Genomic DNA, 26,261 nt, shown 5'->3' on the forward strand with positions numbered 1-26,261 from the left:
CAGTATTTGCTCAATTTCAGTGCTTTATCTGGTCTATAACCACTCATATTAGGTGGATTTCTGTGAAGTAGGAACTATATATGTTGCAATCTCTCGTAATCAAAATCCACAGAGTAATCCACAACCACTCCCCTTCCACCCCAACACAACCCCAACCCATCCACACACACACTTTTAATCATGCGCCCCACTCACAACAATTTTTGATCGGGTATAAAGGATTGCAGCAGCACGGGTGTTGTTTATCTTAGACGAAAAGAACAGGAAAAAAAGTGCCAAGACGCATGACAAAACGTTGCTCTGTTGGCCCCTACTCTTAGCAGTAGTCAACTGGGGATAATGGATCACAGCCAAAACCGTGCCCTTCATTTTAGCAAGGTCACAATGGCACGCTTAAGTAGCATGGACTGGGGGAAAATATGCACTCAGCCTGCCCCTATTTTCAGTCATAGTCGAACGAGGATAATAGATCACTGCGACCACCGTGCATTTCATTTTAGACGGTGCACAAAAGCACAGAATGTTCTTCAACCACACAAAAGTTCAACCATTAAACGGCGAGGAACTACTGTATTCGTCAGTTGATATTTATTTCAAAATGATTAACTTCCACGAGTACAATTAGTATATCATGCAAAAATTCTCGTTTGTCCTTGTGCGTTTCTTTTTAGAATTCATAGACAAAATTCAAAGTCAGAGCTCCTCTCCCAGTTGGATATTGAAATAAGCCAAATCTCATTATTTGTTAAACATTTTTGAATAATGTCTGTATCTGCCTCTACAGGACTGCCCCCAGATCCTGCCCTCAACCCAGATCTACATCCCAGTGGGGGTGACCAAGCCCATCACCTTAGCCGCCAAAAACCTTCCCCAGCCGCAATCAGGGCAAAGGAACTATGAGTGCGTCTTCCACATCCAGGGGGAGACTCACAGTGTACCCGCCTTGCGCTTCAACAGCTCATCCATACAGTGCCAGAAGACAGCGGTGAGTAAAATTGAAGATAATTCCGAAATCAAGAACAACATCCACCCGAGTCGTAGCAGCCATGTTGGATGGGCCTAAGTAACGGTTAACCATTGGCATGTGAGCGCACGGCAAAATAATTTAAATAAAAAATTTTTAAGCACATTTTCCCCTGAAATTTAGACATTTTCAGTTGCGCACTGTTTTTTTTAGAGGCTTTACGTTAGCGCCCCTCCTTCTCTGCTTCGTGCGTGTCTGCACTGCACTTCGCAGAGGAGGAAAAATCCCTGTTTCAACCCAGCCACAGAAACACCGGCGCGCGATAAATGAACAAATCACGACAGCTCCTAGCGTGGACAGATGACTGAGACTTTGTGCAAAAAATGACCGTGCTCTTTGTGCATTATGCCTCGAGAGCGTTGTACCTCGCACATCAAGTGTTTAAACGTCATTACGAGACGAAACATGAACATGAATTCAAGGACAAGTCTGACAAGGCAGATACATTAAAACACGCTGTGTCCAGGTACGACCAACAAATGCAGACTCTAAAAACCTTTGTCACTGTTAAAATCACCACCACTGAAGAAAGTTATCACATTGCTCACTGCATAGCAAAGCACGGAAAACCATTTAATATCTGCGACCAAATCAGCTGTTATTTATGTTCACTGGTGTACGAACAAGAGTGCGGTGTAGGGGTTTAGCTCTAAATAAAGTGCTCTCTCGGACTCCTTTTAGCTCCCATAGGCCCCCTGACATCAACAAGACCAGGCAAATAATTAAGTGAGCATACAGATAACTATTAGTTTTACCCAATTGCTAAATAGGGAGAAAATTGCCTCAAAAAGAAATATACAGTGATACCGCTACTTACAAATTAAATTAGTTCTGGGAGTAGCTTTGTAACCTAAAACATTTGTAAGTAGAGACGCCTTTTGAATGTAAATGCCTTGCAAGTGTGATATGTTTTTAAATGAATCGTAAAAAAGCATCACAACATGAAACAAATGCATGTTAACATTAGATGACCGCACAATTAACATAAAACGAGAGGCATATAATGCAAAAAAGACAAAGAATAAAGGAAATAATAAAACTTGCATTTACTTTTTAACTGGTCTCTTTGTTAACTGGTTCTCAGAAGTGTTTTTTGCCTCGTTTTTCTTGAAATACTGATCCAATGACGTCTGCGCATGCCGGCTTTTAAAAATTCGTCAGAAATGCGCGAGGCAGATGTCATAATCAGCGACACCTTTTCTGGGTGATTCCTTCCCACAAATTCTGGGACTTTATGGAATTTGGCCAAAATCTCTTTCATTTTGGCTGATGGAATGATGGCTGCATCATGTCATCTATGAACTTCTTCTGAATGATGGTGTGTCTTTTCACACCTTTCTATTATCTCTTTATTTGTTTCAATGGCAAGAAAAGTCTCTTTCTCTTCTTTTCTCCTTGTCCAATTTTCTGCATGTCTTTTGTCGGGTCCATTGTGAATTATAAGTCCTCATAGTGGTACCATACAGTAGACTGTTTACAAAGCAGTAAGGGGACACAAAGAGCATGTCGGGATTCACGCATATGCACCGTTTGCCTGCTAGAACTCTGGGAGCGGCAAATGGCAGTGCATTTTTTACTTTATTTTTGTCTTTTTATCCTAAACGCCTTTGTTACTAGAAGCTATATTTTCCCATTCAGGCACTTTGTAACTTGAAACTTTTGGATCCAGAGACATTTGTAAGTAGAGGTATCACTGTATTCGCGATTTACTCAAGATCTAAAAATCATATAGATTTCTTCTTTTAATGGTCCTCGAGAGGCTTTAAAAGTCCTTAAAAAGTGCTTGAATTTGGCTTTGAATGGGTAGTGGAGCAATGCAACCCTGGAGAATCTTGTTTCACTCTTTCTGGGTTCAAACTAAGCATGTAGATTTTAGATCAGGGAATGGTGTCATAATAGTCTGTGACTAGCAATAATCTGTGGTCTGTGCAGCCCTTTGAGACTCCTTGTGATTAAGGGCGTCTCAAATAAATATGACATGAATTGAGGTTTTTGAGTTTTTCCTTGCCCTCATGTAGGTTTTAGATCAGGGAATGGTGTCATAATAGTCTGTGGTTTGCAATCATCTATGGTCTGTGCAGCCCTTTGAGACGCCTTGTGATTAACTGCATCACAAATAAACTTGACTTGAATTTTTTTTAGTTTTTCCTTGCCCTCGTGTAGGTTTTAGACCAGGGGATGGTGTCATAATAGTCTGTAGTTTGCAATCATATGTGGTCTGTGCAACCCTTTAAGACTCCTTGTGATTAAGGGCATCACATATAAACTTGACTTGAAGTTTGTGAGTTTTTCCTTGCCCTCATGTAGGTTTTAGATCAGGGGATGGTGTCATAATAGTCTGTAGTTTGCAATCATATGTGGTCTGTGCAACCCTTTAAGACTCCTTGTGATTAAGGGCATCACAAATAAACTTGACTTGAAGTTTGTGAGTTTTTCCTTGCCCTCGTGTAGGTTTTAGACCAGGGGATGGTGTCATAATAGTCTGTAGTTTCCAATAATCTGTTGTTTGTGCAGCCTTTTGAGACTCTTTGTGATTAAGGGCTATACAAATAAACGTGACTTGACTTGACTTGCTTTCTGTGATCATACATGGCAACCCTAGCCCTTACTGTAGTTTTAATGGCATGTGCCTTGTAATCCGGTGCACCTTATATATGAAAAAATTATCACAGAAGACAATTATTCGGTTCACCTTATAGTGTGGAAAATACGGTAAAAGGTCGTTAGCGTCGATACGCGGGTTGGTGCAAACGGCGATGGTACACGTCAAACGGCAGCAGCAGAACCGAAGCCTGGTCGGGTTTCTGTCTTTAATGTCCGCGACATACTGCTTGCGGTAATTAGCTTCGGGTTGTCAGCGCTTCTCCCTTGTTAGCAATTAGCGGTTGCGGCCGCACAACGTTTCAACTATCGATGAAAAAGAGACTGCTGCACAAAAAAGAAAGCAGCTTCACATAGTTTCGGAAATTGCAACTAGCGCCTCAAAAATGTTGCTTATTTCCATGTTTTACATTTTCTGTTTACGATCAATAATTTGGGACACACCAGTAAGATTCTTCTCATTTTGGAAACTTATTTGGGTTATGCTGGACCAAAAATATCCATCCATCCATTATCTGCACCGCTTATCTACAGTAGGGTCACGGGGGTGCTGGAGCCCATCCCAGCTATCTTCGCGCTGTGGGAAGGGGACACCCTGAACTGGTTGCCAGCCAATCACATGGCACACAGGGACAGACAATTCTCTCGCTCATTCACACGTAGGGACAATTTGCACCGGCCAATTAACCTGACATGGGTGTTTTTAGAATGTGGGAGGAAACATGAGTGCCCGGAGGAAACCCACCCAAGCACAGGGAGAACATGCAATCTCTGCACAGGAGGTTCGATCTCATTACCTCAGAACTGTGCCGCACACTCGCTAACCACTGCCCCGCCGTGCTGCCCATAAATAAATACACTAAATTTAAAAAAAACAAAACTGTTGGATGGTTTTTGGAACAGCTTTTCAAAACTATAAAAAATATCTAATTTTTTTTAATGATTGAAAATATTTAAGTGATAAAAATACCAATAATAAGAAAAATAAAAATGGTATAAAACAAAAAACAAAACGATTGTTATTATCAAATGAGTTTCTTATTAAAGGTCAGTTTTAACATTTGGCAGTGAAAGAAAATGTAAAAACATTTTAAATTTATAAATATAATATAGATTTAATAAATTAACCATCAAATCAATTAGATATTGATGATTGGTCTTAATTTTTTGCTAGAGATATTGTCAAAGATGGCTTTCACCAGTAATCAACTTTTCGAAATATACCGATCTTGCCATTCATTGGTCCTAAGCAGGTGTCAGAACACATGACAATCATGGCAAGTTTTAAAACAAGTTCACCTTTTATAGGCATCCACCTGCTACTCAACTCAACCAGCTCCATTTTTGTCAGACTATTATTTTCTTTGTTTTCATATGTCTATTTGAGGCACCTGGCTTTCGGAGCGAATAACCCTACTTTTTTAACCCACGCTATGTGATAATATCACTTTGTGACCCCCATCTCAGAATGGGTTCATGCCATATCCCGGGGTCTACTAATTTTAAAGCCCATTTTATTTTTAGTATTTTGCTATTAACTTTAGGTTTACACAAGATGTTTTTATGTTGACTGAAACCCTCTGAATTATGTCACAGTTACCAATGATATTACTTTCTCCAAAAATCCGAAGGCACTATGAGTTATTCATCGTACATGCACCACACCCTTCGCTACGCCCGAGGCTACGAATCCCAGGATGTCTTTGAACGTGCCTCCTGTTCCAGTATACCACCGCTACAAGACTGTCGATCGATAAACACAAGGATGCTAATCCGCAGTTTGAGAAACATACCTACGTGCTGGGAATAGTTTCTCAGAAAAATAAAAAAAAATAAAAAATAGCAGAACCTCGTAAAGAGAAAGACGGGAGACTAGACGTAGTCGGGAACAAGAGCGACCGGTGAAATTGGAGTGTGGACGAACAGCCGGGAGGAGGGCCGCTATTGAAAAAAAAAACAGGAGGGGTTTGGAGAGGATGTAAGGAAGAAAATTGTCTGAAAAGTATCTCCCGAGGCCAAAACTCAATCTCTTTCAAACGCAATCCGAAAGCAGACACCCGAAGACATGCGGGACAAGCGCGCTCGGATCGTGTTTAAAGTCGACTTTGCTATTTTTTCTTCTCGTTGCCGCTGACTGTATTAACCCAATACCCTCATGCGGTGTCCCTTAACAGCCAGCCGCCAATAACTGTATAAAATAAACGTCACTTGATATTTGATCGGGTAACGGAAACTCTGGGATCGATAACTGCTTATGTGGGAAAATATCTATATGTTATTGTGTTATATGACATGAATCTGTTCTGAGGTGAAGATTGCAAGGTGATATTGCCGTATGGTAAGTGAAGTGTGACCGTGTGTGTGCTTTCTTTGTTTTTCTTGGTGAAAAACATGCACGTCATCTTAAAATGGAATTCAAAATAAAAATAAGTTAATGAAGAACAGGATGAACAAGTGCGGTATACCAACATTACATGATTTACATGCCTGCTAATGTCAGTAACGACGAAACATATTAAAAGTTATTCAGATCAGATAAATAGATGGATAGATAGATACTTTATTTGTCCCCGTAGGGAAATTCACACTTCCAGCAGTATCCTTTTGTTGTTTATTAACAGATTAACAGGATGGCCTCGGGGTGCTGTGTTGTAGTTAAGCAAGAGCGGAGTGGATGACGTCACACGCTAGTCCAAAAGTTGGACGTCCCTGCAGCAGATGGAAATCTTTGTGACCTGGGTTACACCACCTAATTTTCATGTAGATAGCGAGTCCACCTCCTCTCCGCTTCCCGCAGGCTTTTGTGTCTCTGTCCTAACAGCGCTGAAGAACAGTTGGCTCCCCGTATCACCGGGTAGCTCCACGTTAGCGTCAGGGATGTTAGACGTGAGCCACGTTTCCGTAAAACACAGCAAACTGCACTCCCTGTACGCTTTGATGTCTTATTTGGTAGAGAGTTCACATTTACCATGATTACGAACTGTACCGAAGATCTATAACGCCGCTGGCTGCTTAGCCTTAGCTCCGGCTCTACATCCACGATAGGGCCCCCTCATCACGCCGGCACGAGAATTCTTCAGGGCTAGGTGTTGATTCCTCGAACAAACGCATTTTTGTGGGTTAAAACCCATTACGATAGGATAAAAAGTAATCCAAAGTGTAGTTGTGAAATGGGACGAAAAACACAGAAGATAGAAGCAGACACTTAAAACAATAAATCACAAAAAATGCGAAATAACACAGAGCTGCTGGAAAGGCTGCTGCTTGCGGCGGTGCCGCTTTGAAGATTTTTCTAATAAATAAATATAAAGAGTCTAATAAATCACCCACATGTTTAACTCAATCTGAAAGTATTACAATCTTGTAGTTTTGGTAAATAACATTGAAATACCGGTAATAAATGTAAAACTCATACATAATAGTGTGTTCATATTTTCACATATAAATCGCAACTGGAGGATAAGTCGCACCCATGGCCAAACAATGAAAAAAATGAGACAACAGTGGCAGGAAAAGCTCAGCAGAGTATCCCACCAAGGTTAAAGGTGAGGGAAGAGACCAGGAGGAGTTAAAGACTTCTTCCTCAGTCTCGGTTTTTTAGTCTCCCCTTTTACCTCTTGATCCTCCTCTGAGGTTTCTCCCCAGAATGGACGGCTGGATAACATCTGTGCCATTACCTCGCATCTGATAGAGGGCCGGGGCACTCCATCACCCCCGTCCTCGGACCGGTTCACCAGGAAATGGGAGGAAGAAGGGAAGGAGAAGAAAATCCAGTTTGGGACAGAAAGCGTGCGTTTTTCCTCAATATGTGCAGAGCAGCTGTTAGCTAAAGGAGAGAGGGGAGCTATCAGGGGTCCTGACGGCATCCAATTAAAGGAGATAAAATGATGATGAATTGCAGTCGGGCACTGGAGACGCAAACTATCTTTGCGCTCGTTGTTGTGTTATCGGGCATGCGCGCAAAAAGGAGGAGGAGAAGAAAGGAGGTTTCTGACAACAGGAAAGAAAGTGGAAAGAGGAAAAAGATGGAAATATTTTATCGGACAACCTTGGTGATCTTGTTTTTGCAAACTATTATGATTTGTTTTTTCCTTTTTTCCCTCTCTTACGCCCTTCTTTCTTTACTACCTTCCTTCTGTTCCTTTATTCCCTTTCCCCCTGTTTACCTTTTCTTTTTCTTATTCATTTTGCCTCTCCCTACCTTCTTTCCTTATACCATTCCCTCCTTACTTCCAAGTGTACTTTTTTCCTACCTCTTCACAAATATCTTTCCTCCCCCTTCTTCTTATGCCCTTATCTCCTTACTTTAAAAACATACTCCCTCCTTCCTTCCTTTTCTCCTTCTTTCATTTCTTCCTTCCTCCCTTCCCTCCCTCTTTCTCTCCTTCCTTTATTCCTTCTTTACTTCCTTCCCTCCTTCCTTCATTACTTTCTTCCTACCTTCTTTCCCCTTTCCTTTTTTCCTTCCCTCCTTCCTTCCTACTTTTATTTCTTCCTTCCTCCCTTCCCTCCTTCCTTCATTATTTTCTTCCTACCGTCCTTCCTTCCTCTTTTCCTTCTTTCCTTCCTTCCTTTTTTTCTTCCTCCCTCCCTTCCTTCATTTCAAGTGTTTTTCCTTCCAAACGTCCTTCCTCCCAAACTTACCTGCTTTCTACCTACGAAACGTACTATCAAACTTCAAAACTTCCAAATCTCATCACAGTGTGCAAATTATTTTCCATTACATTTTTGGGGTCTCAACGCCACATTACTTAATCTTCATGAAATTGAACACCTCCATGAGGTGGGCCGGCAGTAGCTCAGGAGGTAAAGCACTTGTCTTGGGTCGCAGGTTTGATTCCCAGCTCCTCAGAGTTATATGTTGAAGTGTCCTTGGGTAAGGCACTGAATACCTAATGCTCCCGATAGAGCAGGTAGCGCTATATAAATGCATACCATTCATCCAGGTTTTCAAAATAAAATGGTACTTGTGAATTCCTCCCCTCATAGAATGTGCTGAAAAAGGCTTCAAAATCAGTTTTTGCCGGTTACCTCCAAAAACTCAACAGTTACCATGGCCACCTGATTTCAACCGTCCTCCTTGCTGGCTTTGGGATTGCGCGGACTCTTGGAGGGCAAAGTGACGCCGATTTGGCGGGGAAAATTATCTGCCTGATGGGAAACGCGGCTGGGAGACGGCAAAAATGGACGTGTAGACGGCTCACGTCACGAATCAGCTGGGGAGGCAGTTCACGTGGTGTAATGGTGTCATCACGCACCTTCTTGTGTGTGCGCTTGTGCACGAGGGTGTTTTTGTGAGGCGTTTTCTTTAAAACCGGTCAGAAAATGCATACCTGTCAACTTGTACGTTTTTTCCATACAAAGTACGTTTATGATGCATTTTAAGACATGTACGACGTGCAAAAAATCGGTACGGAAAAACGCAAATTTGTCAATGATGGGTACCATCCGGTATACACCGACTCTCATGAAACGGCAAATCAATCAACTCAGTTCGCCGCGGTAGCCTCTATCCTCGGTATTGTTTTTTTTTTATTGCAAACAAAGCGAGCGGTTTGATGCTACTGTGCGTATGGGCCTGCCGCCTCGGATTTCATGTGGTAGTTATGTAGTGAAAGGAAGTCCGTCTCTATTTAGAGAACCGGCTTTTTCGGCTAAACTCATTAAAGAGAGCCGGCTCTCAAACGGCTCACTTGCTTTGATGCATTATATTACGAATCATTATTGTTGTATAAAGAAGTTAAGAAAAAAAGGAAGTATAAAAGGAGAAAATGAAAAAAGACAGGTTTGTGGTTATCCCTTTAATCAGTATATTACCAACAATAATTTAATGCAGAAAATGAATTCATAATTTGAATGGGAAAATTCTACTTAATTATATTTGCATGTATTTTTTCCTTCTACAGGGAACGTCCAAGCTACTTCATTTTCTAACTTTTTTATAATAAACCTCATTCATGTACAATAACTCAGTATCTCACAGCTAAATGTTAATTAACAATATATATGATATAATGAAACACATGTACAATATAACATGTTAAACTACATAAATAAACACGTTTGAAATATGGAGTAAGATTATTTTGTATTTTGTAAGGGAAAATACGACAGTTTGTAAGGGCATGGAGCCCTGGAGCTTGACAGGTATGAAAATGTGCTCATCAAGGACAGTAGAATATTCTCCCGCTTCTCTCCTCGATAAATAAAGACGAATTGCTGTTTAGCAGGAAGCATATGTCATCTTCTCCACCCACCATCTCTCTCATCATCTATTTCTAGTAATCTGTGACCTTTACCTTACGTTGCTTTACCCTTTCCTCGCAACATCCCGCCTGTCCCTTTCGGCCGACGTGATGGCCAATTACACCAGCGAGAAGTTCACACCTTGATCTTTTCCTCTTATGCCGTCGGAGGGATTTGCATTTCTTTCGGTTCCCTTGTAATCTTCGCTACATGACCAGAAAGCTGGTTGGAAGAATCGGACTTTATTCACTTGGCGGTGGAGCTGCAATGCAGAGGTTGAAGAATCAATCTCTGAATGTTTCGCAGGTCCGTTTTGGTGCCAGTTCTTTTTGCTGCGGATGAATCCGACTTATCAAAAACCTGTTTTTGGGCATCCTTTTCACGTCATGCAAAAATAATTAGCAGTACTTTCAAGAAGTACGATCATCCAGGACATAATTAGGTCTTTCATATTCAATATGTCCAGTTTTTGTATTCTACATAGTGGTATAATATTGATTAGAACCATACACAGGGTAGGATATCGAGATCATACTAACATTTTATTCCTGCAGTCCAAATTATTAAAATTGGATGATTTAGTAAAATTTTTCACTGCACAATTGCCATTTAAGGTCAACAAAAACATAGTGCCAGAAAACATCCATAAATTATTCATTCGGAAAGAGGGAAATTATAACTTAAGTGGCTGTAGTAAATTCATAATCCCAAAGGTGAGAACCACCAGGAAAAGTATGTGTGTGTCTGTGTGTGGAGTCAAACTTTGGAACAATTTACAAGACGAGATCAAACAATGTCCAACTATTCACTTGTTTAAATTTAAATACAAAAAACACGGAGATGAAGAAAATGGGGTATGAGTGATACGAGAGATTGGGAATAGTGCGTCTAGAACTATGGTTAAATTTGTTGTTATTGTTGCTATTGTTATACCATAGCTGTTATTATTAATATTATTACTATTGTTGTTATTGCCATTGGTGTATTTAATAAGGAAGATAAAGGGGTAGGTAATATAAGCATTTGCTTCTGACTACCCCTTTTCGAACATATTATGTCACATTATTTTGTTGTTGAGTTATTGTTTTTGTTTTGTTTTTATTCTAATGTTCAAAATAAAGTTTTCATTCATTCATAAGATAAATACAGTAGCTTGCGAAACTATTTGGCCCCCTTGAACTTTGTTACCTTTTGCCACATTTCAGACTTCAAACATAAAGATATAAAACTGTAATTTCTTGTGAAGCATCAACAATAAGTGGGACACAATCATGAAGTGGAACACACTTTATTGGACATTTTAAACTTTTTTCAACAAATGAAAAACGAAAAAGTGGGTGTGCAAAATGATTCAGCCCCTTTACTTTCAGTGCAGCAAACTCTGTCCAGAAGTTCAGTGAGGATCTCTGAATGATTGAATGTTGATCTAAATGACTAACGATGATAAATGGAATCCACCTGTGTGTAATCAAGTCTCTGTATAAATGCACCTGCACTATGATAGTCTCAAAGGTCTGTTTAAAGCGCAGAGAGCATCATGAAGAACGAGGAACACGCCAGGCAGGTCCGAGATACTGTTGTGGAGAAGTTTAAAGCTGGATTTGGATACAAAAAGATTTCCCAAGCTTACTATTTTCTTTGTCTAAAAAATAAAAACATTGATTTGAATACCAATGTTTATTTTTTATCAAAAATCATAGGTTAAGAAATTGTTCCTCCTTTACACTGTGAACTCCTCACTTATCGCCATGTTTGTCCAGCATCCTGCCGCCATGTGCCACCTTCCTCATACCAGACAACACAGTGCCATTTAGTGGTCAAATATGACACATTTGGACTTTAAGACTATAGTATAATAAAAAAAAATGCTTTACTAATAATAAGGCCATATTATCTTATATATATGTCATATATTTTTCCCTAAAACATTTAAATTTTATTAATATATATTATTATTAATAAATAAAATAATAAATACATTTTATTTTTACTATTTTTTTGTATCAGCCGGAACAACAGGAATTTTTTTTAAGCAGCCACCTGTTGGTGACGATAAGAATGCCCCCCCAAAAAAAGCAGGGACGCTATCAAAATGTTGCCCTTTCTGCAAATAATTAGACAAGTCTGCAAATCCGGCGTGAGCCGCAGTGCATTTTTTTCCCCTTAAGCCAGCATTTCTGTCCTGTCCCCGCTAAACCGTTCTCCCTTTTTGCGCTGTGAATTGTGTGTGCGGTCCGTTCTTCTATATGTGCAAGAGATAAGCTGGGTAACCGCGTCTGGCCGTGCTCCAATCCTGTTAGCATTAGCGATTAGCACGGGTTAACAGGCCTCCATTATGAGTCGACGCCACCTGATCCCTTATAGGCGGCGCTCACATACTTTTACGCGCTGGACCGTACCACGGATTACTACTTGATCCTTGATTGGGACGCCATGCAAGACTATGCAACAGGAACTAAATAAATAAACAAACACAGAGCTACCAAATACTTAGAAATTGATTTACTTTACAATGCCAGTTAATGGTGTTGCAAAACGTATTTTTCATCTCCAAGCAATGTTACATTTTTTATTGAAAATGTGGACTTTTATTCAGATCCATCAATTGTTACAAATATTGAACAGTTATATTCACACCAAATGTGTACAATAACGTTATTGTTATTTCGAAGTGGTAACATTGTCTAAGAACCACTTTTGACCTGAAATGCTGCGAGGAAATAAGTTATAAATCTAAAAATTGTGTATTTTATTCAGAAAAACGATTTTCATCATTTGGCAGCTTGGCACATAAAATAAGGATTAACGGTCTGCCTCCACTTGTGATACTTAACTTATCTTGCTCTTTAGTAGTCACCTTGAAAAAGAGCAAGTGCTCCTAACCAACTCTAAGGTATCTGGAGTTTGCCAGGGGCCAGGTGGGTATTTTTAGCATTGCGCAGCCACCTTCAGCATGACTAATTATCAGGCAGTGACCCTCCAAGAAAGTGCCCCCACCTAGCCATTCTCAATTCTTACCTGTCTCCACTCGCCATCCATCTACGCTTTGCTCCATGCCGCCGCTTTTTTTTTTGTTCATTTAATTTCTATTGTGTTTCACTTCTTCAGTTGTTTCTACTTAACCTTAGTGTTTCCTCATTTTTGGGACCCCCGCTCTGGTAGGGTAGTAACCTGCTTTAAAATCCATCTTACGGCTGACATTTGCTATCCCTACAAATGCGGTTGTACCTTCCTCAGGCCCCTTTCCTCACATGGTTATTCTCTACCTTGCTAGAATTGAGTTTATTTATTTTGTGTACAGAGGTAGTGGGGACTGGAACCCCTTGCAAGATGCAAACAGCTGTGCAACGTAGTCCCCGCTACTTTTTATATGCTGGCCCCTGCTTACAGCAATAGTCAACCAGGGATAATGGATCACAGCCAAACGGGTGCTGTTCATTTTAGGTGAAAAAAGACAAAAGAAAAGAGCTCCCACACATATGCTCTATCAAGCCCTGCTCTCAGAAATATTGGACCAGGGATAATGGGTCCACCCAAAACAGTATAGATCATGTTAGGCAGGCTATAATGGCACGCTTAAGCAGCTCAAACCAGAAAAAAAAATTCTACTCTGCTGGCCCCTGAGCTCAGCAATAGTTGACTGCGGTTAAAAGGTTGCGACACAACATCATTTTAGACAGGCCAGAACAGCACACCTCCCGACATCAAACGCTTTCTGCCAATTCTCCGCAATGTTGGATTCGGGATAATGGATCACAGCTACTTGAGTGTAGTTCATTTTAGGCAGAGCAGCCCAACTTTACAAAACTGCGTTCAACCAGTCCCCACTTGCAGCAAAATGCAATTGGGGATAACAGACTGCAGCCACGTGGATGCATTCCACTTTAAAGTGGACAAAAGGGTAAAAAGAGCCATTACGCATGGTTGATAGTTGGCTGGGGATAATTGATCAAGGCCACAACTTTGCATTTGGCTTGAGACAGGACAGAACAGCATTCCTCTCGATAAAAGTGTGTTCTGCCAGTCCCTGCCTGCAGCAATATACAATTGGGGATAATGGATCGAAGCCACATGAGTGGATTCCACTTTTAAGTGGACAGAATGGTTAAAAAATGCATGACATATATTTTCAGTCTTTCGTCTATAGTTGGTTGGGCATAATGGATAGCGGCCAGGACTGTGCATTTCGCTTGAGGCACGCCAGAACAGCATGCTTCTCGACAAAAGTTCAATTTGCCGGTTCCCGCTTGTAGCAATATGGTGTTGGAGATAGGGAATCATGGCCTGATGAGTGCAGTTCATTTTACGCAGAAATAACGGCAAAAAAATAATTACTAATTGTGCTCTGCCGATTCCCAATCACGGCATCATGAGATAATGGACCGTGGCCGCACGAGTGCGGTTCATTTTTTGGTGCAAATAACTGTTATAAAAAGAACTGTCAGGCCCAAAAATTATGCAATTGGGAATAATGGATCGCGGAACATTTTTCAACCCGCGATGCCCTGAAGAGTGAAGTAGCGCAAGACATTTTAGTCTTCAGTCTACAACTTTTTCCCAAGCTTATTGGGTGGTCTTGTTCCCCCTCTCTTTCTCTCTCGCTCTCTCTCTTGTTCTTCCTCTCTTTCGAAAATGAACACAATCAAATTTAGAGGACAAAAATGTCATCTGCTGTCCAAATGTACAGCGTTTGTTTATATACGTGTGTGTTTGTGAGAAGAAGCTTCTTCTGCAGTCTTATTATTATTTCCTTTCCAGTTGTGATGTTTTTACTGGAAAATTCTTTTATGTGCCATTGTAAACATGGTTTTATCTGCGACTTTTTCATCAAGAAGGAATCTTCGACGTGTTTGTGGGATGGAGACGTGCGCGCATGTGAAACCGAAAGAGGAAAAGAAAAGTGTCAGGGAACAAATTGAAAATGCCAATTTCAATTTAGGGCCTACCCGCTTGACCCTTTATGGCTTATCCGCCGCATTGTTTTATTCCATGTGTAAAAGAATAAGAAGCAATAATCTGGTCATGACTTCTACTCTTACACTTGTAATGCATTTTGAGGGAATATTTACAGTAGATCTCCGGTATACAATATTAATCTAACAAAATTATAATTTATTTACCTTTTGTGGGACGTGACTGGTCCATTGGAGTTAGCGGGTAGATGCAGATAAGCTAGGAGTTGGAGTTTTAAAATGATAACTGATTTTGAAACTTTCACTTGCGAAGATTCCTATGCGCAGTAGATTACCATGCTTTAATTGCCTCCTTGTTCTGAATAATCTTCCCGATTAGTTATAGGTAACAATGCGTGTGCATTTTTCATATTTCTTGATCACAAGCTCCATATCCACGGTTATTATGTTTTTGCTTTCGCATTTAGCATCATTGCACATCTCTGGACTGATTGTTAAACAAATTAAAGTTTTTTTATCTAAGTTTGTGAACCGAACATAGAGAACGGGAGAATTGTGGAAGGGAGTTTGGCCAATACCATATTGGCATTTTCATTATGCCTTGATGCTAAACAATAGGAGACCAGTATCTTATATGATGTCGACCAATAGCAGAAAGGCATCTTAGAGGGTATTCAGCCATGTAACTCACACAGTCATACATGCAAAAACTGTAAAGATTGAATTTTGGCTACGCAAAAAAAAGGTGTTCATGTTGTATAGTGTTGTAAATACAATCTTTGTTTCCATGGTTATCATGTTTTTGCTTCTCCCATTAGCATCATTGCTAGTTTTGGGACCCAAAGCTAATAAATACAGTGCAAAAATCAATATTATATTGCATTAACTCCCAAAGTCTTAATGAAGCACATGAGATTTGGAACTGAATGACAAGAAATGCATTGTGGGAAATAGTTCTGCCAAGAGCATACTCGCATCTTTCTGATGCTGTGGTGCCAACCAATAGGAGGCCATCTTCTTATATTACCTCAACCAATAGTAGACAGGGATCTTAGCGACGTATTTGGCAAGTCACTTGCACTGTTCAAATTTTGTTAGGTTATATGCACACAAAATTATTTGTGGTTGATGTTGTTTGTGGGGAAAATGCTGTAATGAGCATTGAAAAAAATGTCTCATTCAACTTTTTATCGGGTTAGTAAAAATAGCAGCTGTCATAGTAACCTTTCAGTCTAGCCAACCCTGGAAGCTTTCTGCTGTGTGACCCAAACAGAGTTCAACGACTAGGGGGCAGAGCCAATGGGAAGGCATTAGGTTGGGATGTTGTGTTTAAGAATAGGGATCAAACAAACAGCTTTTTGGTACTAAACACCCTTTTGGGGTCTCAAGTTGATGTATGGTGGGGGAAATACCATAACGAGGGGCCAAAAACGACCACTGAAGTGTGGGAGAGTTAAAAGAATATTGGCTAACCGTAGAAGTAAATGCACCAGGCAAAGACTCAAGATTTTGAACCACTTGCAACCAGGGAGATGAGATCTTTCCATACTCTCTTACATAATCTCGATCTCAATCTCGGCCATCCCCCGTCTGCATCGATGTTTTATTGAAATAACCAGACATGGAAAAGTACTGGTATGTTGAAACAAGGACAAAAGACCAGCCCCCTGGAAAAGTACCAACACCTTCAAACAAAAACAGGAAGACTAGTAGACTGGCAAAAGGAACGTCAAAATGATTAGAAATACACACCTTGAGTAAATACGTTTAAGCCTACTTTACACTTGCCGCATCAGAACCCAGGGCTCCACTGTCCTTCTTGAAATAAAAATAAAAATCATCTTTGAGTATAATTCCAAGCTCAAACTCAAAAGTTCCCATGGGGCGCACGGCGACATTCTCCCTCATTTGAATACGGTGTTTTCTTTTTGCGCTCGTTTGGCACAAATCGTCCCATCGCAAACGCGGAGAACGAATTAATCAGCCGCTCCCACATTGTGACATTGCTGTGTCCTAGCTCTCATTTTCTTATCTTTTCAATGCACATTTCTTGTACTTGAGGGCCTTTTTCTTCCTCCTTCTCCTCAAACACATTCCAATTGACTATTGTCGCCGATGTGGCGATAAATCCGCCGGTATCACATCGGAGCGCTCGATATCAAATGGTGGGCGAGTGCAAGCGAAAATTGGTCCGCGTTGAACTGGAGGAGCAAGGCTTTCACGGACGGGTTTTATCACCACTTTGTTCGAAGATACTAGCGCTGCTATCTCTCTTTCTAAGCCCAGTGAAGGTAGCGACCATAAAGTGGTAGGCCTAGCACAGGGCTCGGCAACCCAAAATGTTGAAAGAGCCATAATGGACACCGAAAACAAAATAAAAAAAACTAATATAAGCCTTACAAAGAAGGAAACACTACACTGTATCCATCTATATTCATTGGAAAATGTTGAGAATGTTTGTCCTGAATGTCTTCCTACAAAAATTATATATTTTTCCAGTGTCATACATTTTTAAGAAAAAGGGCCAGGGAGCTACTATGGAGCGCCAAAGATGCGGCTCCAGAGCCGCTGGTTGCCGACCCCCAACCTAGCGAGGAGCGTTTTCTGCACTTTCGGTCAAAATGCCTGCATATTTTTTTAATCTTGGTAAATTAGTTTTTCGCATTTTTTTATGAAAGGACATCCGTAATGAGAAGAAAATGTTCAATTTAAGCATGTTTTTCCTATTTTACTCATGAAATAAGTTACAATAATATTGAATAGGTTTGAGGAAAAAAATAAATAAATGAATAAATCTTGCCTTGTTTTATATGCGAAGAAACTGCTCAAATGGGAAAATGAAATATAATTTTAAAAAATATGTATTTATTTATTTTAAAAGAATAAGCTAAATATCATTATGTTTAAAACAAATCATATATAATACTCAAAATCCTCCCCTGTTTGCAGTTGTATACTGCTAGTTTTAGGCATGATATTTCCAATTTGTACCCTTTTTTGTATTTGGTCGTCCTTTTGGTGTCAATGTTTTCATTATTTTATTTTTTTATTCTTAAAACATAAGTTAAAAAAAATGAGAGAAATCTAAAAAAGGTGATTCTTAGGCAGAGACTAGTTTTCTGCAAATTGCAGGTATTTTTTTTTAAATTATCAAATATTTCACCCGTTGCATGCAAGTTTGCTTAGTTTACCAATTTATTTTCTATGCTACTCTAAAATACACTTTTAAAAGATGGTAAATTTTAAAAAAAAATCCTTAAAATGAGCCAAAGTATCTGAAGATGTATTCAATCTTACCCCATTTGCATGAAGGTTTGCTTGTTTTTTCTTATATTACTAAGGAAATATTTTTTAAAAGCAATCGAAGAAAAATAATACCTAAAATCTTGAACGTTTCTGCAAAAAGATTTTTTATTGTATTTAATACCACATTTTCTTGTTTCACATTAAAAAAGCACATATTACTTAAAAAAATGGGTTTAAAGAAAATATACTAAGAGAGAACAGTTTTCTGCAAGTCTTGTAAGATTTCAGTTTCTTTGTTTTTTAATTAAATCATGCCCTTTTTGCAGACAATATTGCTCTTTTCACAGATTGTTTTTCCCCTTTTATTTTGGGAAAAAAACGTTTACCTATCGATTCATCTATCTATCTATCTACCCTGGTTATATCCCTCAAGAAGGGTGACCGACAGCAAGACAAACACATACACAAAAACAAAGAAATTAAAAGAGAAATAGTAGCAAGAAAAACACAAAAAATTGACCATGGCCAACCCAAATGCCCAAACACCCAAACAAGTTAGGCACCACTGCACCTAAGTTGGTCATACTTTCGTCCCTCCAGATGAAACGGGACACAAGAAAGTGGTCGTGTCACTCGAGTCAGGGTGACACAATACATTATTCTGTTAGACAGAAGGGCCCAGCAGCTTTCACTGGTTTACCCCTGCCGCATCATACACGTGCCCTGCCCATCCCTTAGAACGCGTCTAAGTAGATAGATGGATAGATAGATAGATAGATACTTTATTCATCCCCGAAGGGAAATTCCAGCAGCAGCATCCCTGAGTAGTATCCCACTATCCTTTTAAAACACCTCTCCACTCATTCCTATCACCAACAAAAGCTCTAGCTTCCACTAGATTTAGACCTCTTTCCTGCAGTGCACTCATAACATCATCCATCCACGTCAATCGCGGCCTTCCTCTTGGTCTCCTTCCATTTACTCCTGCTCTGTAGATCCTCTTCAACAGTCGTTCCTCATCTATCCTCTCTATGTGTCCAAACCAACCGAGTACTCTCTTATCCACACGCTTGCTCAGTTCCACTACTACTCCCTTTCTGTCTCTCACAATTTCATTTCTCAATCTATCCAATCTTGTCACTCCTAACATACTCCTCAAACACTTCATCTCAAAAACATGTAATTTCCTTCTCAAATCTGCTTTCAGGCTCCAAGTCTCTGCGCCATATAACACAGTTGGCACAATCACACTCTCATACGGTCCCGTCTTAATGTCTATTCTCATACTCTGCTATCTCTCTTCCTAAGGCCAAAAAGTTAAATAAATAAATAAAAATAAAGTAAGTTTTCTGCAAACAGTGCAATATGTTTCACATTTCGTTGTTTTGTTGTGGTGTTTAGCATTGCAGTGTCTTCAAGACAAACCCAACCTTAAACATTCGACGATCAAGTGCAGTTCATTGAAATAATTCATGACAACTATAAATGCTCACAGATGTACAAAACCCTACCAAGAAGTTATTAGGAGCATTTCATCAGCGCGATATTCACCGTTGATGATTTGTGAGCGTCTGATTAGACAGATTTGTGTACGTCTCTCAATCATCACCTCGCCGCATCGGAATCTGGTCTCCTCCTCTCGAGTCATTCCATAAAAGTGATTACGACTCAATTACGTTTCAGCTCTTATTAGTTCAGGATGCAAAAAATTAAATTAGATGTGAACGTTATTGTGCGAGATCCATTAGTCTTTTCATTCATCAGCAAACGGAGTGAGTCATCCGGCGGTAAGGATTACTATCTCTTCATCAAATATTCGCTTTGCCAATGTGCGAATGGTTCCAAATCGCAGCCTGGCCTGTCGCACATCGCTCGTTTTTACCGATTCCTGACTTCCGATGACGCGACCGCTCGCTTCTCGATTTTGCCGCGTTATCCTTGCCCGAACTCTGATGCGAGTTTCTCGTAATTCCGTCGGAGTGGTACCCAAACATATTGCATTCGAGTTGAGACATTTATATTTGTATGGGCCTTCATCAGAAAGAGTCTGAAAACAAATACACCATACCCTGATCTGAAACCTACATGAGGGCAAGGAAAAACTCAAAAACCTCACTTGAAAAATGTTTTAAAAAATGTGGACTATTTCTTTAATAATGTTATTTATATATATATATATATATATATATGTCTGTTTTTCTAAATATGGTTTGCATCTGGTTTTGAATATAGTTTTTATATATTTTGGAATCTTTTTTTTTTTCAGTTTTTAAAGTATGTTTTTTTTTTATATACTTTTTGGGGGATTTATTGAAATAGCGTTTTTCATTATAATTTTGTCCCCCTTTTTTTACCTTTTTGCATTTCGTTATTTAGTTAACATTTTCTGTTTTTCAATTTTTTTTCCATTTTTAAAGATATATTAAGTATTTTAAGATTTTATTTGATTTATTTTTGTATATTCTTCCAAATCTTATTTATATATATATATATATATATATATATATATATACCGTATTTTCCGCACAATAAGGCGCACATAAAATCGGTTTTGTTTTTAAAAAAACTGACTATGCGCCTTATAATCCGGTGCGCCTTATATATGGATCAATATTGAATTACAAGGTCTCGCAACTTATGGTAAGCTGCCACCAACTCCATTTTTCACGTAGAAGAAGTGCGCTGTGCATACTGGGAAATATTAAACAACGATTCTCTTTTATTTGTGCGTTTGTATAAAGAACCTGAAATGACTCCTATTAAGAGACACGCTTACAACGCAGAGTTTAAACTCAAGGCGATCAGTCACGCAGTAGAACACGGGAATAGAGCAGCAGCGAGAGAGCTCAACATTAATGAATCGATGGCCAAGTAAGGAAGAATAAGTTTCCGTGGCAATAAAAGCGAGATGGCCACAGTTAGAGGACACACTTGAACAGTGGGTTGTTGAACAAAGAGCAGCAAGTAAAGGTCTCAGTACAATAACTATTCGAATAAAGGCAACAGCGCTGGCACGGGAACTTAACATTAAAGAATTCAGAGCTGGTCCTACTTGGTGTGTGTTGACGGGAGTCGTAGGCGGAGTGTCAAACAAAGGTGCCAACGAAAACTGCTTTGATGACATTTAAACTTGCAATCGAAACTATCCGGCAACTCTGTTTGACCGTCACCCCCCCTCATCAAACCCCCATTAGGGATTCAGTGTCTTGCCCAAGGTCACTTTGACATACAACATGGAGGAGCCGGGAATCGAACCTGCGACCTATTGATCCCAGGACGAGCGCTCAACCTCTAGAGCTAATGCCGCCCCTAAAGTAAAAAAATAAATATATATCCCCCAATATGAAAAAAAGAATTCTTAAGGGGGAAAAAAGTATATTCTGGAGAATCTGAATATTTGAAAAAAAAAACATTCTGAAAATCTAGAAGAATGATTTGAAAAGGACCTGAAAAAAACACTTTTTAACGGAAAAACTTTAAAAACAAATATTTAAAAAAATAATATGTGGATAATGTTTCAAGACAATGAAAAATACTAAATCTTTAGAATAGTTAAAACAAATTAAAAAATGTTAAATACAAAAATAATACTAAAAACAAATAATTTTAAAAAAGCAGTGTAGAAATTATTGTTGTGACAGAAAAATGCTCTTAAAAACATTATATTTTTTTGTGTTTTTGCTTACTCCAAGTGACTGCAATACGCTTTTTTAAAATGAGAAATCCGAGGGATTAAATTCCATTTTTTCCTTTTGCCTTTTAGTATACCTACGACGGCAACGACATCAGTGATCTGCCAGTGGATTTGTCAGTGGTTTGGAACGGAAACTTCAACATCGACAATCCCTACAACATCAAAGGTAACAACTTATATTTATACAAGACCTTTGCTGACCATCAGGCCAATGTGGATGTCAGCAATGTCTTAAAAAACGTCTGCCCGGATGCATCTTTTTTGACAACCTTTTCGTGAAAAAAAAAAAAACAATATATTTTTTTTTCAAATAAAACGTTTGCTTTATTTCGATTTCGAAATCTTCGTTCGGTTCGGAAATTTCGGTTCGTTTGCCAATACGCATACTCGGCAGCCAATCAGAAGCCTGCATCGAATAACTTGGTGCTTCCGGACTTTCCCGAGCGTTATAATGTCATACATTGGCATATAATTTTCCAAAGTAGACAGAGAACACAAGAAAAATGGATAAGTGTTGAGGAATCAAGGCAAAACCTCAGCCCCAGAAGAAAGATTCAATAGAAGCTAACAAAAATAATGACGCTATAAAACGTAAACGTACATCAAAAGCATCGTGGAAAGAGGAGTTCATGTGGCTTGAAGCAGATGACGCAACGCAAACATTGCATGAATGAAGATGAAATACAGGTACATACTGATGTAGCAGATGGAAAACAGCGATGTCATATGCATGCAATGAATGTAATAAGTAGATTTAGAATAAACTTAATTTTTAAGTGTTATATATTAAGATTTTCAATACTTAATACTTTGCAACAGTGGGTTTTTTTGGGATTATTCGTCTTATTGTGTTTCAAATTGTGAAAAATGGGGCAGGCAACTTTATGGCTGGGCAGGCAACTTTTCAGAGTTGTCTGCCCTGGTGTCCGCTAGCTTTTTCACATGGGTTTCAGACACTGTATACATGTATAAAAGTTTTGGAATATAGTATAAAAGGAACACTTAGAACATCATTTCCCTTACAGTGGACAATAATTGAAAATATCCCTTTCAAAGAAAATTACTTCATCCCTAGAACGATCGGGGTTAAAGTCGGTGTTTATGCTCCACGGTGGCAGCGGACAATGAGCTAATGTCTGCCGGATGTAATTGCTAGTTAAGCGTCTTTACAGCGCTAGCTTCGAAACAATTACGATCTGCGGCGCGCAGCGGGGGGTGGGGGCGTAGCGATATTCTCTGGCTGTGCAACGTAGTAACATCATTACCTTCGATACGACTTGCAGATGGCTTTTAAAACATCGGTACGCTTGGTTGAGACCAGCACCGTTAAATGACTTGGGCTCTTCTTTGGAGCTTTGATTTTAATGGGGTGTCTCGGATAATGACGCTATGTTTTAGCGTGCTAATGATATGTCCTTAATTTGTTTTTGTTTGTTCGTTATCCAAATCAGGGGTCACAGATTTGCAGCCCGCGGGCACCATTTAGCCCACACTGCGAACCGGTTCTGAAAAGAGCTCATGAGGCATGGGTCATTGTGATTTTCTTGTCAATTTAATTTTAAAACTGGTATGATGCTTTATTAATTTCCTTAGCCTATGTCAACCCGACTTCCTGGGAATAACATAATCGTAACATAGTAACTTACATATGATAAAATAGGTTATTTCAGAGCTGCAAATCAAACTGGTAGCCGTTCTTTTATTTCATAGTTTTCTATGTATATACTGTTTTTCGTCAAAAATGGCTTTTGCCCCAAAACCAGGTGTCAGCAACCTTTTCAGTGTGGAGTGCCACTTTCAAATGTCCTTGTAAATCAGTGTGCCACACCAGGATAATGACTCGCACAAGAATTTTTGTATGTGTTGTGTTTCGTCTCGTAATGACGTTTAACACTTGACGCGCAAGGTACAACGCTCTCGAGGCATAATGCACAAACAGCACGGTCATTTTTTGCACAAAGCCTCAGTCAACAAGTTTGCGTGGCAGTGTCCTATGAGGCGCCATTGCCCCCTACAGGACGAGTGCATGCTTCACCAGGGCACTTCGAAATGTGCATTAGTGCAAGGATCAAGCATCAATTATGGACATTTATTAAAAGCCATATAATAAATTAAGGTAGCGTTTCCTAGTAGTAAAAATTGAAATGGGAAAAACTTCCTGCAACTCAAAATGCAAGCTACATAATCATATGGTGAGAGATTTGTACACATGTATTGTTCAGATCCTCAAATATACTCACGATTTACTTATGATCTAAAATCAAAATGCACTAACCAGATTGAAAATGGCAGATTTAAATCGCAGATATATTAGTGACTCTGCAAAATATATGATTAATGCCACATTTTTCTTTTAATGGTAATGGAGAAACTGGAAATTTGGCTTTCAAAGTCCTTAAAAAGTTATGAACCCTGTTATTTGAAATAATTCATATATTCAAATGTATTCAATTTCTCAAATATAGTTAGTTCATTTTTAACATTATTATTATTGTTTTAGATTATTTGAATTGTAAAGACAGTCAATGTCGAGATGTAGAAAATGTAGTGGAAGTAGTCCATCCATTATCTGCACCGCTTATCCTCAGTAGTGTCGCGGGGGTGCTGAAGCCCATCCCAGCTAGCTTCAGGGGGACACCCTGAACTGGTTGCCAGCCAGTCGCAAGGCACACAGAGACAGACAACTCAACAATTTGGACCTGCCTATTAACCTGACATGCATGTTTTTGGGAATGTGGAATAGTGCCTGGAGGAAACCTATGCAGGCACCGGGAGAACATGCAAACTTCACACAGGGAGGCTGCGGTAGCTGGACTTGAACCCTGAACCTCTGGGGCTGTACACAAACTACCCATCCGCCGTGCCGCCCTATTGGAAGTAGTGCAATATCAAAATAAAATCAGCTTTTGTTCCGGCCCATAGTTTTCCCACCTTTACTCTAAACAATAAGACCCGCTAATCATTTTCAGTTGTTTCAAGGTCACATTCGAATGACGTACCTCTTGTCGAACACAACTCCGCCTATCCTAGTGCACCCGCCAGCCTTTATCCTATTTCTCAATCACGATAATCATCTTTTCCCGCTCGAGAAGTTTTCTTAAATTCGGATATGTTAATGTAATTAGGAAGAAGTCATTTAGCAGACAGTAATTGGTAGGATTTTGCTTTAAAGCTGCTCCATGACCAATGGGATTTAGGGATGGAGAGACGAAAGGGATTTCACTGTACAAGTCCCGGGGCCTTCGGGAGGAATATTCCTTTTTGATGGTGACATTGAAAGGCTTTTTGAAATGCAAACATAAAATGGGATGGGGGAATGTTTTTGTATTCTATTTGATGAAGATACGAGAAAATAATAGTTTTTATTGTCATTGGTTACAACATAGTGTACATTGTTAATAAAGAGATTAGAAGGGGCAATCCACTATAAAAATGTCATAAAAGACTTGATCATAATTTTGACGAGGGGTTATTGCTACTCGTTTTTATTCTTAAAATACCTTCACTGCAAAAAAAAACAATGTGCCAAAGGCAAATACCTTTACCGATTGTAGGCATTATTTGTATTATTTTCTGATGCTTTCAACATGTTTTTGTTATTGTAATTATAAAAAAATACCCTGTATTGAACCTGTTTGTACAAAAAAATAAACACATTAATTAAAAAAAAATATTATTTTAAGGTATTTGAAGCGATTTTTACGTTTTTTAGAGTGAAATTTGAAAAAATGTTACTTGAGTCAAGTCAAGTCATGTTTATCTGTATAGCCCTTAATCACAAAGAGTCTCAAAGGGCTGCACAGATCAAAGACTATTGCAAATTATTGTTACAGACTATTATGACACCATCACCTGATCTATAACCTACAATAGGGCAAATAATACACATACTATAAACATTAAATATAGGTTATTCATATGCTATAGAATAGAAGTGTGTTTTAAGCTTAGATTTAGTTGTTTTTATGTATTTTAAAGTAGTTTTTTTATTTGTGAAATACAGAAAATGTTACTTAACATTTAAAGTTTTTTTTTTTCACTATTTTGTATTTTAATATGTTTTGAATCTGTTTTTTTAGTGAAGCAAAAATGACTTATATTTGTTATTGCATTTTTCCTACTGTGTATTGAACCAGTTTTCAACAATGAAGTAAGAAAATGTTACTTTTAAATTGATATTATTTTACTGTATTTTTAACCCAATATGTTTACTATGTACTGAACCTATTTTATATGGTGGAATAAGAAACGTATTACTTAATATATTCTTTATTTTTTTCATCAGTTTTTGTGTCATTAACCTTTTTTATTGTGAAAATTATATAACTTAAAAGTTACAATTATTTACCTAATTTTCATTTAATTTTATTATCCATTGACCAGTTTTTATTGTGAAATACAAAAAAAACATGACTTGGAAGTTAAACCTGTTTTTTATTCTGAAATGAGAAAAATATCACTCAAAAGTTGAAATTATTTTACTTTATTCTTATCTACTTTTTATTATTTTTTTAGTATGTACTGAACCTGCTACTTT

At 38.8% G+C, this 26,261-nt stretch overlaps 1 protein-coding gene across 2 annotated transcripts in view; it reads left to right on the top strand.

Moving 5' to 3' along the window:
- Nucleotides 1-26,261, top strand: part of plxna1b (plexin A1b) — a 321,328-nt gene that overhangs the window by 217,890 nt on the left and 77,177 nt on the right. For both annotated transcript variants that reach the window (XM_088337907.1, XM_088337908.1), the window contains exons 10-11: nt 785-985; nt 21,794-21,890. In XM_088337907.1, coding sequence (XP_088194033.1) covers nt 785-985; nt 21,794-21,890 — 298 coding nt within the window. The remainder of the gene's footprint in view (nt 1-784; nt 986-21,793; nt 21,891-26,261) is intronic.

This window comes from Urocampus carinirostris, chromosome 6, assembly GCF_059441175.1.
Source record: "Urocampus carinirostris isolate Australia breed hairy pipefish chromosome 6, RoL_Ucar_1.0, whole genome shotgun sequence".
In the NCBI taxonomy this organism is placed as follows: Eukaryota; Metazoa; Chordata; class Actinopteri; order Syngnathiformes; family Syngnathidae; genus Urocampus; species Urocampus carinirostris.